At 40.7% G+C, this 13,615-nt stretch overlaps 1 protein-coding gene across 1 annotated transcript in view; it reads right to left on the bottom strand.

Annotated features, from left to right (window-relative positions):
- IREB2 (iron responsive element binding protein 2) overlaps positions 1-13,615 on the bottom strand; it is a gene marked incomplete at its 5' end in the record, with an annotated part of 22,650 nt that overhangs the window by 6,010 nt on the left and 3,025 nt on the right. The window contains 15 exons of the mRNA XM_031055914.1: positions 3-64; positions 340-496; positions 1,097-1,181; positions 1,749-1,884; positions 2,696-2,855; positions 3,981-4,097; positions 4,534-4,634; positions 5,707-5,878; positions 6,362-6,501; positions 7,077-7,260; positions 8,289-8,358; positions 9,956-10,032; positions 11,939-11,999; positions 12,072-12,209; positions 13,320-13,485. Of these exons, the coding sequence (XP_030911774.1) occupies positions 3-64; positions 340-496; positions 1,097-1,181; positions 1,749-1,884; positions 2,696-2,855; positions 3,981-4,097; positions 4,534-4,634; positions 5,707-5,878; positions 6,362-6,501; positions 7,077-7,260; positions 8,289-8,358; positions 9,956-10,032; positions 11,939-11,999; positions 12,072-12,209; positions 13,320-13,485 (1,826 nt within the window). The remainder of the gene's footprint in view (positions 1-2; positions 65-339; positions 497-1,096; positions 1,182-1,748; positions 1,885-2,695; positions 2,856-3,980; positions 4,098-4,533; positions 4,635-5,706; positions 5,879-6,361; positions 6,502-7,076; positions 7,261-8,288; positions 8,359-9,955; positions 10,033-11,938; positions 12,000-12,071; positions 12,210-13,319; positions 13,486-13,615) is intronic.

Raw genomic sequence — 13,615 nt, 5'->3', positions numbered from 1 at the left:
TGAAGTTCTTGTCTTGTGGGCCAAATATCTCGCAAGTAAATACTTTTGCCATTAAAGCCAGTACCTGAGTAAGATTTTAAACACAACAGTAGTTTGGAAGAATAAACTATTCGACTTGAGATTTGTATTAGAATATAGATGTGTATATATTCAGGCCTGCAGAGATGGCACCAGATAGGCAAAGAATTTGATCAGTTAAATGAATGCTTTGCTTTAACCATGAGCAAACCAAATATGGCTGTGCTTTCTCTTCAAATGTATGGGCTCTGGGTGCTGGAATCATGTGCAGAAATCTGTGCCCATGTGCAGCAGCTGCAGAAGCTGTAGGAAAACACTCACCCAAGGGCTCCGTGTCAAAGTCAATGTGCACGGTGCCCGCGATGGCGTAGGCCACGACCAGCGGAGGGGATGCCAGGTAGTTGGCACGGACACAGTCACACAGGCGGCCCTCAAAGTTCTTGGTGCCAGACAACACCCCACAGGCAATGAGATCTCCCTGAAAGGCAGACCCACACATACTGCTCCAGCAGCTTGGAGTACCTCAACAGCTTATGCTACTTCTATTGACTAAGTCAGATGTGCTTTTAGCATTGCACTTCAAATATTTACTCTACTGCAACAACTGAAAGGCATTTTGCTCTCTCTCACTACCCTTCTCATTTTCTTTTTTGACCCTCTGATGTGCTCTCCTGTCACTTCATTCAACTCCCCTCCTGCCATTTATTTATTTTTCTTCTGCTTCAGAAGAGAAAAAACTGTAGCTGTTTAGAAAGTGCTGGTTAAAATTATTCAAGCAAATAGCTCTTTAAAACCCTCCACTTATGATACAAAATCTACACATTGCATCCTCTGCAAGATTAGATCATATGAATTTATCTTGTAATTTATAACTGTATTTTAGAAATACAACTTATTACATTTATTTTACACAGAAATGAATTGGCATGGTCTCCCTCTAACAAGCAAATACACCAACAATATCATGTTAAGCCCAAACCAAAAATGAAGTGCACTTCGCATGGATTGCTGTATTTCTTGATTGTTTAACTGCGTGAGAAATACATTTCTGTGTTCAACAAGCCAGCCAGAACTTTACCTGTTTTATTGCATTCCTGATGGCTTCTGGCAAAGGGGCCGTGTTCCCAACACAGGTGGAACACCCATAACCAACAACCTCAAACCTGCATGGGAAAAACCAATCAAAGTCACACATGGTCATGGGCAATTTGTTAACATAACTGCTTTTTCTTTTATTAACTATCTCCAAGAATTTTTTTGTCCCTTGATAGTTAAGACTTTTTAGAAAATGAACAACAGGCACTACTCGTCACTGATGCAAACCACAGCTGGGCTCTGTTAAGGAATATTGAACATATTCTGTTACTGCTACAGAGCAACCAAAACCATTAACTAAACAACCCCTGACAGCAGCAATGATAAGAGAAGACAAATACAGACTGTCCTGACAAATTTGCATCCAGCTTCCACTTTTAGAATACATCATCAAGTACATCCTGTCCTGTAACTCACTTAAAATGAAGTAATTTGTGACTGGAAAAACAGCTCTGATGTATTACAGCTACATATCATAAATTTTGAAGTGGGAATACAATGAAGCAGAATAATTTTAAGTCAGCAAGGAAGCAAACCAGCAATCTATGAAGTCAGGAATTAGCCAGCCCCAAGTGAACAGTAATCCTATTGATCAGCCCATACAACCCCTGTATGCAGCACCTGCCCAGACTCACCCAAGCTTGCTGAGGTACGGCAATACTCCACTGGAACTGAGGTAATGTGTAACCATGCCACTGCCAGGTGATAAACTTGTTCTGATGTAGGGCTTCACCACGAGGCCAGCCTCAACAGCTTTTTTGGCCAGCAGTCCTACCAAACAAAAAGGAAAAAAGAACACAGATTATGATTTGTATATCCCTTCACAGGACATCTGTATGGTTCTACCTTAGTTAAATCAAGCACAAAAAACCCCAGTAGATTAGACAACTTTCAGTTTATTAAACTATTCAAGCAATCACTGACCTGAATAACGTTTCTTAATGCATAACAATACCATGATTTTATTCCCATTCCTGGCAGGCAGACACCCATTTTACTTTCTCTAAGACAAATCTCTTTACCATGTTCTAGCTCACAGTGCCAATCCATTCAGCTCCACAGACAGGCCACACAGCCCTAAGGGGAAGCTCACCTTGGCCACAGAGGATCTTAGCAAGAGGAGAGCAAGGTCTGACAGATGAGCTGTCCCAGCAAAACCATCAGCAGCTTGTGAAGGTGTGGCAGATACCCCCAAGCAATGACAGAACAACTGCTCAGCAATACAGAGTTTCTGGGCTGGCTGTGGATGACAGCTCATCATCCAGGACAGGCTTGAAGCTAAAGCCCACCTCCTGCATCAGCTATGGCACTGTGCACTGACAGGAGCCCTAGAACTGGTTACTTGCTGTCATACTACCAAGTGTAAAGATTTTATAATTGCTCTCCTTAATACTGCTTTAGGGGACAAACTTAAATTGCATGATGGAAAAGCAACTTTCCCTCCATAACCTAGCCAGAACCTACAAGCTAAGGCTACAAGTCTGCTGTTTCAAACCTGTAAAGAGAGCCTACAAAAGTGAAGGTGAGGGCTGTGAAGCATGGGAGCACCATTAAGATGCTGAGCTGTCTGGTCCCAACGTACCTGCAGCAAGCATGACAGATGGATTGCAATTGTTTGTACAGCTGATGACTGCAGCAATGACAACGCAGCCGTGGGACAGCTTGTATTCATTTCCTTCATACTCAACAGGCACAATGTCATTCTGCTTCTCAGCTGCAATCTGAAACCCTTTAACACCAGACTGGATGACAAAAATTCATGTTAGCAGTTGTTACAGTACAGAAAGGATGACATTACAGCAAGACCAAGTCAACACTGGTTTTTGAAATAATACTCAGCTGTGCCACTAGGAACTCTTACATGATTTTAAAAGCAGTTCTCAGTTCATGTCCCTCTGTCTGTACAAGGGTCTCAGCCTTCTTCCTTCACAACTGCTTTAACTGTGCAACAGTTGTGAACAAAGGTCAGTCTGCGTGCGGCTGTTCCACAGCTCACTTCCTTGTATATATGGAGGAACATCTCCTTAAGAATACATGTCTAATCTACACAATACTTGTTCCTGAATTAGAAGCATGTCCAAGATTTTAACTGCAAGAGGGTGGTAACTAAACCAGAGTAGGTCCATTAGCATTTTCCACACTCACCTGAGTGCTCTTCAGCACTCAAACATCCTCCAGAGGTCCCTTTCAACCTCACCCTTTCTCTTCCTCCATCAGCTATGATCTCCCTCCAGCACAGCTGAACCACAGTACCACAGGCCTCATTAGAAGCTGTTTCTAATACTGCTCTAAGTCTTGAATATTAATGAGAAATGAAATGAAAATGAAGGTTCATTCCTATATTAGCTGCACTCTTCAGATACCCATGGATATCCCTAACCAAAACCAGTACCTTCAGAATAAAACATTCACTCTGTGAAGACAAATTAAGCTGTAAGGAAAAATCATTTGCTAATGTAAGAATTCCGAACACTCAGTTACAAATCTTGGTAGTCTTTCTTCATCTCTTTTAAGGAGTGATGAGTTTTCCTGGGGTAAATTCTGTTTCAGAAATTAAGTAATACAAAACTGTTTAAAAAAATCCTGAAAAAGTGAAAATGCTTGCTAAGCTCACACTATGGACTACCTGAAGTTCCTTCTCCCTAGCAATCTAAACTGTGAAATTAAGGACTTTGGGAAGCTCATGTTCCTGCCAAACACACCTGATTTACTCTTGGGATGCCTGTCAAGCAAGAGCAGAACACCCTGGATAAGCAGTTGTGTAGCAATAAGGAGGGCTCAGGAGGTACACAAGGAATAGGCAACACAATACTTATTCATGTGAATGATAGGAAATACCTTTTGAAGCAAGCATCAGCAATACAAACCTTTTCATTTAAGCAGGCTTGGAAGTCACTTTTCATGTTATTAACAGCCACTCTATCTTGAGATCTCTTGGGGCCACTGACATATGGAATTATAGAACTTAGGCTAACTTGCACTACCTAAAGAAACCAAGAAACACAAAGTGCAGGCATTACCAACCCCAGCCCAGCAGTGCATGGAATATATTCCTGAGACACGCAGGAACTCTTGCTCCAAATTTGAATGCTCTCAGACATCTAGAACTCTGGGATTCCATTTTCAACACCACTCACTCAAGAGGCTACTCCTCTTATTCCAAATGTTTTAACATTATCCATGACTTTTCTACCATTCACAGTCCTTGGGATGACTGGAATTCAGTATCTGTACTGACATAACGTTACCATGCTTCCCTTCTTATCCCCACCCCCTCTATGTTTTACAAACTCTGCTTTCTCAAAACTCTGAGTTAATAAAAACAACTTTGCTGAAAGCAATGAAAGTTACAGTGGGAGATAAGACTGTGAAATCATCAGCAGTTATTTCTGAGAATCAAACAACTCCTTTCAAGCATACCTGGGAATACTCAGGCTCTCTGGAAGAACTCTCATCATTTCGAAATAACTTCACAGCTTTAAGATATGCTTCTGTGACTTCAAGCTTGGCCTTATCAAAACCTAAGGAAGGTCATGTCAAACAAGAGTGAAGTCACATTAAAGACATAAATAAAATAAATCACACAACTTACAGACACTCAGATTGTTCTAAGTGTAATATTCAAAGTACTTTTTTTTCAAGTACACCACTTCCATATCCCAACTTCTATTCAGGAATGACATACAAACTAAAACATTTATAAATCATTACATTTTTTCCTAAATTATTTTAACTTGTCTTATGTCAAGGAATAAAATAAGCTATTCCAACTCTAGCAGTGGTAACTTACTAAATTGACAGTTGTGTCCCTGAAGTCCATAAGGCTTTTCTGTGTTAGGGCTTCCTTGTCTAATACAGACCCTGTGCTTAGCTGACAATAGGCAGTACTGCTGGCTACTCTTCCAAACCCATTCATCTGCTCTGCACTGATCAGACAAAAACATCTGCTATTGAAAGCATTTAACTCTTATTTGAAAGTGACAGGTTTCAGTCTCAGAAAGTCTCACTCATGAATGAGCTTTTTTTGGCATCTGTCACCCTGTGGTTTCCTGTTTGCAGTAGCTTGATAAGGAACTGACATCCTCCTTGCTTAGCTTGAGATGCCAGTGAAATCATGCACTTCAAAGGGAAACATAAACCACTGGGAAAAATCAGAGACATGTTCAGATTTGTTCTGCAGTTTCACTTATTTCTAGTTTTGATTTTGTAGGAAATCTTCAGGTGGTTATGGGATTCATTTCAAATCAAGAAGAGTTACATACATATTCCAAAATAAGTGAAAACTTCTTTAGTATTTTTATAGGCTTACATATGCTTCCAAAAACCAGGACTCTGGATGCTGAAAAGCAGTATCATGTTGGTAAATCAGGCACTACACAAATGGGCCAGACTGGACACAAACCTCAAGCACAAGTCTAATTACATGTTAAATCCACATAAGAACTCTGCAGAAAAGCCCCAGGTAAGAATTAAGGAGCTTTAAGCAAAAACTCAATAGTTCTTGCACTGGGGTTTTCTGCAGAGTAAAAAATATATATTACCACAACTGAAAACCACAATTACAACAAATCCTTGCTTTAGTTTAATATTTACCTGCATGCTTTAAGTGCTTCAATGTCACATTATCAACAGGGAAAAAACTCAGAATAGCACCATATTCAGGACACATATTTGCTATTGTGGTTCGGTCTGCTACGGACAGCTGGGAAACACCACTCCCAAAAAACTCAACAAATTTTCCAGCGACATCAGCTTGTCTAAGATGCTGTTGGAAAGAACACACAATACCTGGCATATGAAGATGTACAGTGCAAGCTGTTGTGTTTGTCACAATTCACAAGTCATGAGCATTTGAAACAAAAAGTTGAAATCCTAATGCCTATGTTTGAAAAAAAATAAAACTATTATGAATTATTTTTAGTTAGCGTGTTGATAAGCAAACCAGTATAGAGGGGAAAGAAAAAAAACCCCACTGAATCCTAATGCCTATGTTTGAAAAAAAAATTATTATGAAGTATTTTTAGTTAAAGAGGGTCTATAAGCAAACCACTATAGAGGGGAAAAAAAAGAAACCCCACTTCAAAGGACTAGCAAATAAAAATAGTTAGAGATTATTTGTACCTTTCTGCACTGCAACAATTAAAGGTATACTAAAAACACTCCCCTCATTTAATTCATTTCTCAAGCAACACTGGTAGTACTTGCATTAATCTCTCCCCTTTTGTGTGAAAAGGCACTGAACTGTTACCTTTGTAATGCTGAGAACGATGTCTATGGATGTGGCAAAGGGGCTGGCTGTGCCTGTCAGCTCACAGCCCACCACCTCCGGCAGGGGGAGGGTGAGCGGCATTCCCAGCATCACCGCTTCCGTCTCGATGCCCCCGACGCCTGCAGGGACAGTGGGACACGGCTTGTCACACCTTCACCAGCCTGCACTCCATGTGCTCGGGTCCCAGAAAATAATAAACCCCTTTATAGAAAGCCTAAAGACTCATGACAATAAACATATTGCTGCTTTTCTCTCCCAAATGAAGGGCAGTGCTCCATTTCCAACAAGGACGCAGCAAGAAATTTACAAGTTCCATTAAACATTTGCACATCAAAAATAAAATCAAGCAAGACTATTGCTCAAGTTAAACATCACAGTCAACCACAAAATATTTTATATCTAAAACTAATCTTCTGCGAGAAAAGAAACCTTCACACAAATTTCAGCTGTACAAACAGCACCTATTTGAATATCAGCTGGTTTTTGTTTGTTTTCTCTTTAAATTACAAGGGATTAATTACAATTCTCAATGGAAAGAAATGTTATTCAAGATTACTTGTAGACAAAAATGACTCAGAACAATAATTAAAGACAGTCTGTTATGCTTGAGATACAAACACCCAGTGGGAAGAAATATTTTTTAGTGAAGCTTTAGTTGCCTTTCCAAGAGCAATGAAGTTCTGAGCATACTTACCCCAGCCCAAGATACCCAAGCCATTTACCATGGTTGTGTGCGAGTCTGTGCCAACCACGCTATCAGGATGCAGGAAATCTTTCACGTCAAAAACCACTCGGGACAAATATTCCAAGTTCACTTGATGTGCTGTTCCAGTCTCAGGTGGAATTATGGAAACATTCTCAAAAACTTTTGAACTCCACTGTAATTTTTCCAAAAGAAGAATAAAAGAGTTGTATTTTTTTCAAAGCTATATTCAATTCTTAGAACATAACTAAAAAGACAAAATGAAGACACAATAAAAGAGTCCTTGGTATTTACCCAAGTGGCTTTTGTCACTTTGTCAAACAGAAGTGTGTCATCTCCTTGGATACATTCTTAATCATCAACAAAAGCTTTCACTGAATTCCTCTGGAGACTGAAATCAGTAATTCATGCCCCTTTCAAAAGCAGGGCTGCAGAAATCTCTTACCTCCCAGTTCACACAACTGATTACAAGCCCACCTAACACTGGTATTCAGACAACAAAACCTAAGCACTTGTATCTATAGCAGAATTTATATTTATAGCACAGTTGAGTTTAGGTTTCACTCCAGGGTGAAACCACTTGCAAACTCAGGATGGTACATTTAATAGAGTTGACATAGAAACTTCTAACAAGGTTCAGCGTGGCCATTTCCCTCTTTAATAATGTAAAAGCTAATTTGCAACTTTCAGAAAGAAACCTCTAGTCCACATCCATGAAAAGAGTTCTAGATCACTGAAGTGAATTCCGAAACCAAAACAGAGGATAAGGATCAAATAGGAATGTGGCAGAGCCCTGCCCAGCAGCAGAGAAGCTGATGTTCACCACAGGACTTCTGCTGCCCAGTTTGAGAGCAGCCATGTCTGAACACTGGTCTCCACTCAACACTTCAACCTTCAGCAACTTTTGTTAACATAGTTATGGATAAATGACCCTTTCAGCCAGAGACTCACTGTGACCTAAGGCATTGAGCTCATGAAAGGCATTAAAAACACCAGTGCTTCATAAATCCCCACTGACAAGAACCAAATCAGAGTAAACTTTTCCAGTTAGAAAGCCAATTTTCTTTTCTTGTTTAATTTCAGATTTGAAAACCTGACATTTCCAAATGATTACATTTAATTTATCATCTAAACCTGAATACTGGTGGACAAATGACTCTTAAAAGAGCCCAAACCACAAAGCCTGCAGGTACATAGACATACCTTAAAAAATTGAAGCCTCTCCCTATTTCTGCCAAATTCCATCTCTTGATTTTTCAATACTGTCTCAGGCCTAGAAAGAAAACAAGTTTACAAGTGCTGTTATAATTTATTTCAAATTACAGAAGAACAAGTTGTAGTTTTAGTTTGTTTGATGAAAGACTTATTTAAGCCTGCAGGACTCTTTGAAGAGGTTTATTAGAACAAAGACAATTGCTTCCCTGCAGCAAGCTTTCTGTAAACAATGAGATATAGCTGATTTCATATGTGCTGTGTCTGAAAACCTGTTTATTCTAGGTATGGTTCATCTAAAGTGTGTGATCTCAAAAATACTTGGAGAGATCTATTCCAAGCATGTACTACAGTACACAGAAGCTTTTGCTCCCTAGCAGTTAACTCACAGGCTGCGCATCTCAAAACTCCATCCATTAAAGAACCAAGATGTTCATTAGTTCAATTGTAACTATCCTCCACTTTTGTATTTCCCTCCAAGCCACAAGTTTTTCTTCACAAGTACTCATCAGTACAGTCTCATAAAATGAGACTTGTATGTGTTATTTATTAAGATACTGATACTTCTTGTAACAGAGTAATCCATAACTTAAGAGGAATAACCTCTGCTTTGAGCAGCTGAAGAAGGAAGGGAACACACTAGCTTTACACCAGGAAGGAAGTCCTCACTTCTTAGAAGTGTATTTCACTTGGAAGTCATGACCCTCCCCTTTCTTCTCTGCAGCAGGTCAGCAGCTCTCCTGCTTCACCAAGCCCCGAGGGACAGTCAGCGTTCACCCAGCAGCTTCATAAATCCCACTGCTGGTGTGCTGTCAAACACCAATGCTGCTGGAAACATCACTGCTCCTGCACTCCTGCAATGTACTGAGCAGGAACATCCCCACATCCACACCGCTACCACAGCATTCACACAACATCACTGTGGGATCCAGATCTGATCAGCTCTTTAATTGTCCACCTGTCCAGCACAGGCAGATAGGGATCTCAACAGCCCATCAGACAAAGAGGCAGCAGCTGAAGGAGGACAATTACACCTAATTGGCATAGGTGGAACAGTGCACAACCACCTGTTAATAACACAGAAATCTGGGAGAGGCACAGACATGAGGATCCCCTGGGCTACTACACAGGCAGGATATTTAGTGAATTTCAAATCAGTGGCAGATTGACTGTGAGATCCTGTACAGCCTGGGGGATGATGCCCACGCTAGTTCTTAGTTCTTTAAGAGCAAGAGACTTCTGAGACTTCTTATTACAAAAATCTATGAGTTACTTTTAGAGACTAATTAATGCTTCATTGAGTTACTCAATCAGGCTTGCTTTGCAACAGACTGGGAATTACTCCTATGTTTAGTTGTTGTTGTAAAGAAATGAGAGAAGTAGAAATATTTAATTTAAAAGTCACAGCCACAAGTCAATAGGTGGCCATCTGCAGAGTGTACAGTAAAGCTCTTCTTGTAAAAAGCAAAATTTGTAGACTAATTTTTTATCTGCTACATCTGACCTAGCTCTGGATACTGAAACAATTTATCTATGGCATGGGTGAAAACTACAGAGGGATGTTTATTTAAAAAAAAAAATCCCATTTCCCTGCACTGTCACAGGCAGCATTCCACAACACAAAGGTACAAGGCAATTTAGCAAAGAAGCTTTCTTACTCAGGCACAGGCTGCAGGTGGAAGGGGCAGAGGATGGGCGTGTTCTCGATCTGCGCAGAGAAGGGCCCCGGGCTGCACTGCAACATCAAACACGGCATCCACTGAGACACTGCCAAGCTGCTGCTTTGTGCACACACCCCGCACCCCCCACTTGTGTTTTTTGCAATCCCTTCAACAGATTATAAAATAGAATCTGAAAAAAAAGAATTATTTTATTACAACCCTGTTGCAAAGTAAACTCTCGCTGGATAAACTTAGTTAAGTAATGTAGTGTGGTGTGGTAAGAAGTGAACAGAACTGGATTGTCTGAAATATTAACACCAAACAACTCCTTCCATTTGTTCACAAAAGACCAGCAATCTTTCTAAACATCATTGTAAAGGCTGAATTCTAAGTTTTAGACTTGGAAGTTGTGGGTAGAGTCTCATACAAATGGTAGACTGAACTTATTTCCTTTTTTTTAAGACAGTGCTGTATGTGTTCTATTAAAACCACAGAGGAATGATTGCAGGCAAAACTTTCTCAAGGAACAAACATAACCTGATCATAATTAGGCTTTTTATACAAATTCTTGAAGGCACAGATAAATTGTATACACTATTCAAGCCAGTCAGAAGTCAGAGAGAAAAGCCAGGGTTTTTTTAAAAAATAAAGTCCACATAGCACACTACCTTCTATTTGTGCAACACTGGGCCTCTGCAGGAGAGCAAAGAAAGCTTATTGTGAAAAACTAATGACTTTCACCTCTCTCTGTAGTTATTAAATCACAAAATTGCAATTAAAGCCACTGCTTTCTTCTGCCTCAGTACCACAGCCAGATCCTCAGCTATCCCAAGTGCAGGGTATTGCCTGGCCTCAGCAGGTACTTTGTCTAAATCCCACTGCAGCCCGCCAGGCTGTAATCCACAGATGGGAGCTCTCTATAAAGCAGCACAAACCACCCTGCAGCCAAGGGTTGCTTATCACAGGCCAGCAGCTGCTGAGCCCCCACAGCTCTCCAAAGGGATGCTCCAGAGGCCGGATTTATCATTACAAAGCAGCATGCAGAGACCTCTTGCCAACACTTGGTCTGCCTGATAATTTTAGGCTGGCCTAATTGCAAAGGAATCAGCTGTCCCTCTGGACACAGGAATGGACAGAGCACAGAACTGACACAACACATATGCAGGACAACAGATCATCTGCAGTTTCTTGCTCTTCTGACACTGAGCAAACTGAAACCCTGTGAGTATTTGGAAGGTTGACAGAAATGACTCACACATCCATAGCCTTTGACCACAGGCTTTTTCTCCATGAACTTTTAAAATTTCCAAAGAGCCTGAACAGTTTATGCAATTCTGCATGGGTTTTGGAAGGTTCCACAATTGAGAGGCAGGGGAGAAGGTGAAGGGAGGCTGCATTATTTAATATTTACTTCAGCAAACTAAACAAAAGCTCCAAGTTTTTCCTCTTGTGCAGTATTTATGTTTCCAGCAAAGGCAGCCCCAGGCTGTATTCATCACATCACTGCCTGTCAGACAAAGAAAACCATGCTGGTAGCTTTCCAGTCCCCTTACTTTTCCAGACTTCTCCAAGTATACTTCTCTCTCTGAAAAATATCCACAGCCTCATTTATCTGGTGTTAAAGCAAAGCCCATAAAAACCCAGACCAGTCACAAGCCATGGGCGGCAATGACAGTCTTTCAAAATGCCCAGTTGAATTGCAGGCCCCTTCTCTGGAGCTGTGACAAGGCAGCCACGTTTGGAAACAAAGTTCTGTTTAACTTGAACAATAAAATCAGAGCAAAGCAAAACAACAAACACGCTCTGCCTCATTCTCTTGATACATGCTATTTTTCTGGAAACCATGCCAGATCCTGTTATTTCAGCAAAATCTTGCCCAGAATTTGGATTATCAATCAGCTTCACCCTTAAGGCCTCACAAACATTCTTTCTCTCCCTCAAGAGTGCTTATCCATTTTTATCCAGCCCATTTTCACATACCACCACATCTTGTTTTAGGGATCCACATATGGCAAATGATTTGATGAGATAGTAACAACACCTGAACAAATCCACACTTCAGTGCCAGACAGAAATGTAAGGCTTGTAAAAAAAAAAAAAAAAAGTACATTACCATTTGCTGAAATCAATCTGCAGAGAATGGTCAACAGTGAGATCAGTTGGGCAGGCAGGATTGACCTTCACTGGATCTCCTCCAGCATTTCTCACAGCTTCCCTCATAGCAGCAAAATCCACCATTGCTGGAATTCCACTGACGGACAGAAAAACAAAATAGTAAAACATCATGAGACGTTAACTCACTGAGAGGCACAAACTTCTTTTCCATTTCATCCAAGTCTAGAAGTAGCTATATCCTATTTCAGAAAATACACCTGTTATTCTCTCAAGTTTAAAGGACTTGAACTATTTTTAAAGTCACTGGGGTTGGTACACCCTCTCAACGAGCAACGGTGTGTCTGAAGACAATGTACCAAAGAAGAACATGGGACCATCTCAAAGATAACCACACTTCTCTTGTGCCTTGCTTTGCTTCTCAGGTGTGATGGTACCTCAGTACAGAAGAGATCTTTAGATACTCCTTACCTTTACAACAGAACCTTGCTATGCAATCAAACCTCGTGCTATACATTTAGCACCTCAGCCTGTATCACTTGTCTAACAGAGCTATTTCTGAAACTTGTAGCATTTCACAATATTTGTATTGCTGTACAAAACAGAGGCAATGTTTACAGAACACGTAAATCTTATTGGCTTTGCTTGCTAAGCAAATGTTACCTCATTTTTATTATCATCATAATTCCTTTTTTAATTATCTCAACAAATATATGGTCAGCAAGACAGCTTAAATTGAATATTTGCAAATTGCTGAAGGACTGCCCTTTTAGCTATGCCATAGTCAAATCACTAAGAAAGTTAACATCCGAAGAGCTGCTTTTTCTAGATAAGTATTATTCATGGATTCAACTGGATTAGTCATTGTGGAGTAAGCAATATCTAATCTGCAATTATCTCAAGGAAGAACTGTCAGTGACAGTGTGAACTGTCAACCATGTGGCTACAGCCAAAACATCACCACTTCCATTTGTATTCTGGCTCTTATCCTGTAAAGTGCTCCTTGCAGGCCAGCAGTTTCAGCCTCGCCAACCTGTCCCAAAGCCAGAATACCCTAGGGAACAACTCCTACCCTCACATCATATGGAATTATCATGAGAAATCTACTGCACAGCAGAGGCAGTGCACAGGTTTCTACCTGGGTATCAAGAGGGGAAGTGTGATTTATTCTCATGCCAAAGAATTCAACACAAACTCAGTGAGTTTGCACCGGTTCTTCTGGGGGTTTTGCACACACCCACATACTTACGTGAAGTCTTGAAGAACAACTCTGGCAGGACAGAAGGGCACTTCAACATGGTTCTGTTTTGTTTTCCAGTCCAAGATGTTCATAGCATCCGTTTCTTTCACCAAGAAGCCATCGCAGTTGCGGACACTGGACTCAAACAACACTCGGATGGAGTAAGGCAGAGTATCTGGGGCGAGGCAAGGGACAGACACCATGAGCACAGCACTTGCAGCTTACACAGGTTTTTAAAATTACAATCTCACATTTCTGAGGAATTCCACTTTTCTAGGGTTTGGAAGGATGAGAGGTTCAAGAGC

The sequence above is a fragment of the Geospiza fortis genome, unplaced genomic scaffold (genome assembly GCF_000277835.1).
Source record: "Geospiza fortis unplaced genomic scaffold, GeoFor_1.0 scaffold171, whole genome shotgun sequence".
In the NCBI taxonomy this organism is placed as follows: Eukaryota; Metazoa; Chordata; class Aves; order Passeriformes; family Thraupidae; genus Geospiza; species Geospiza fortis.
This window is presented reverse-complemented; position numbering and strand designations above follow the sequence as displayed.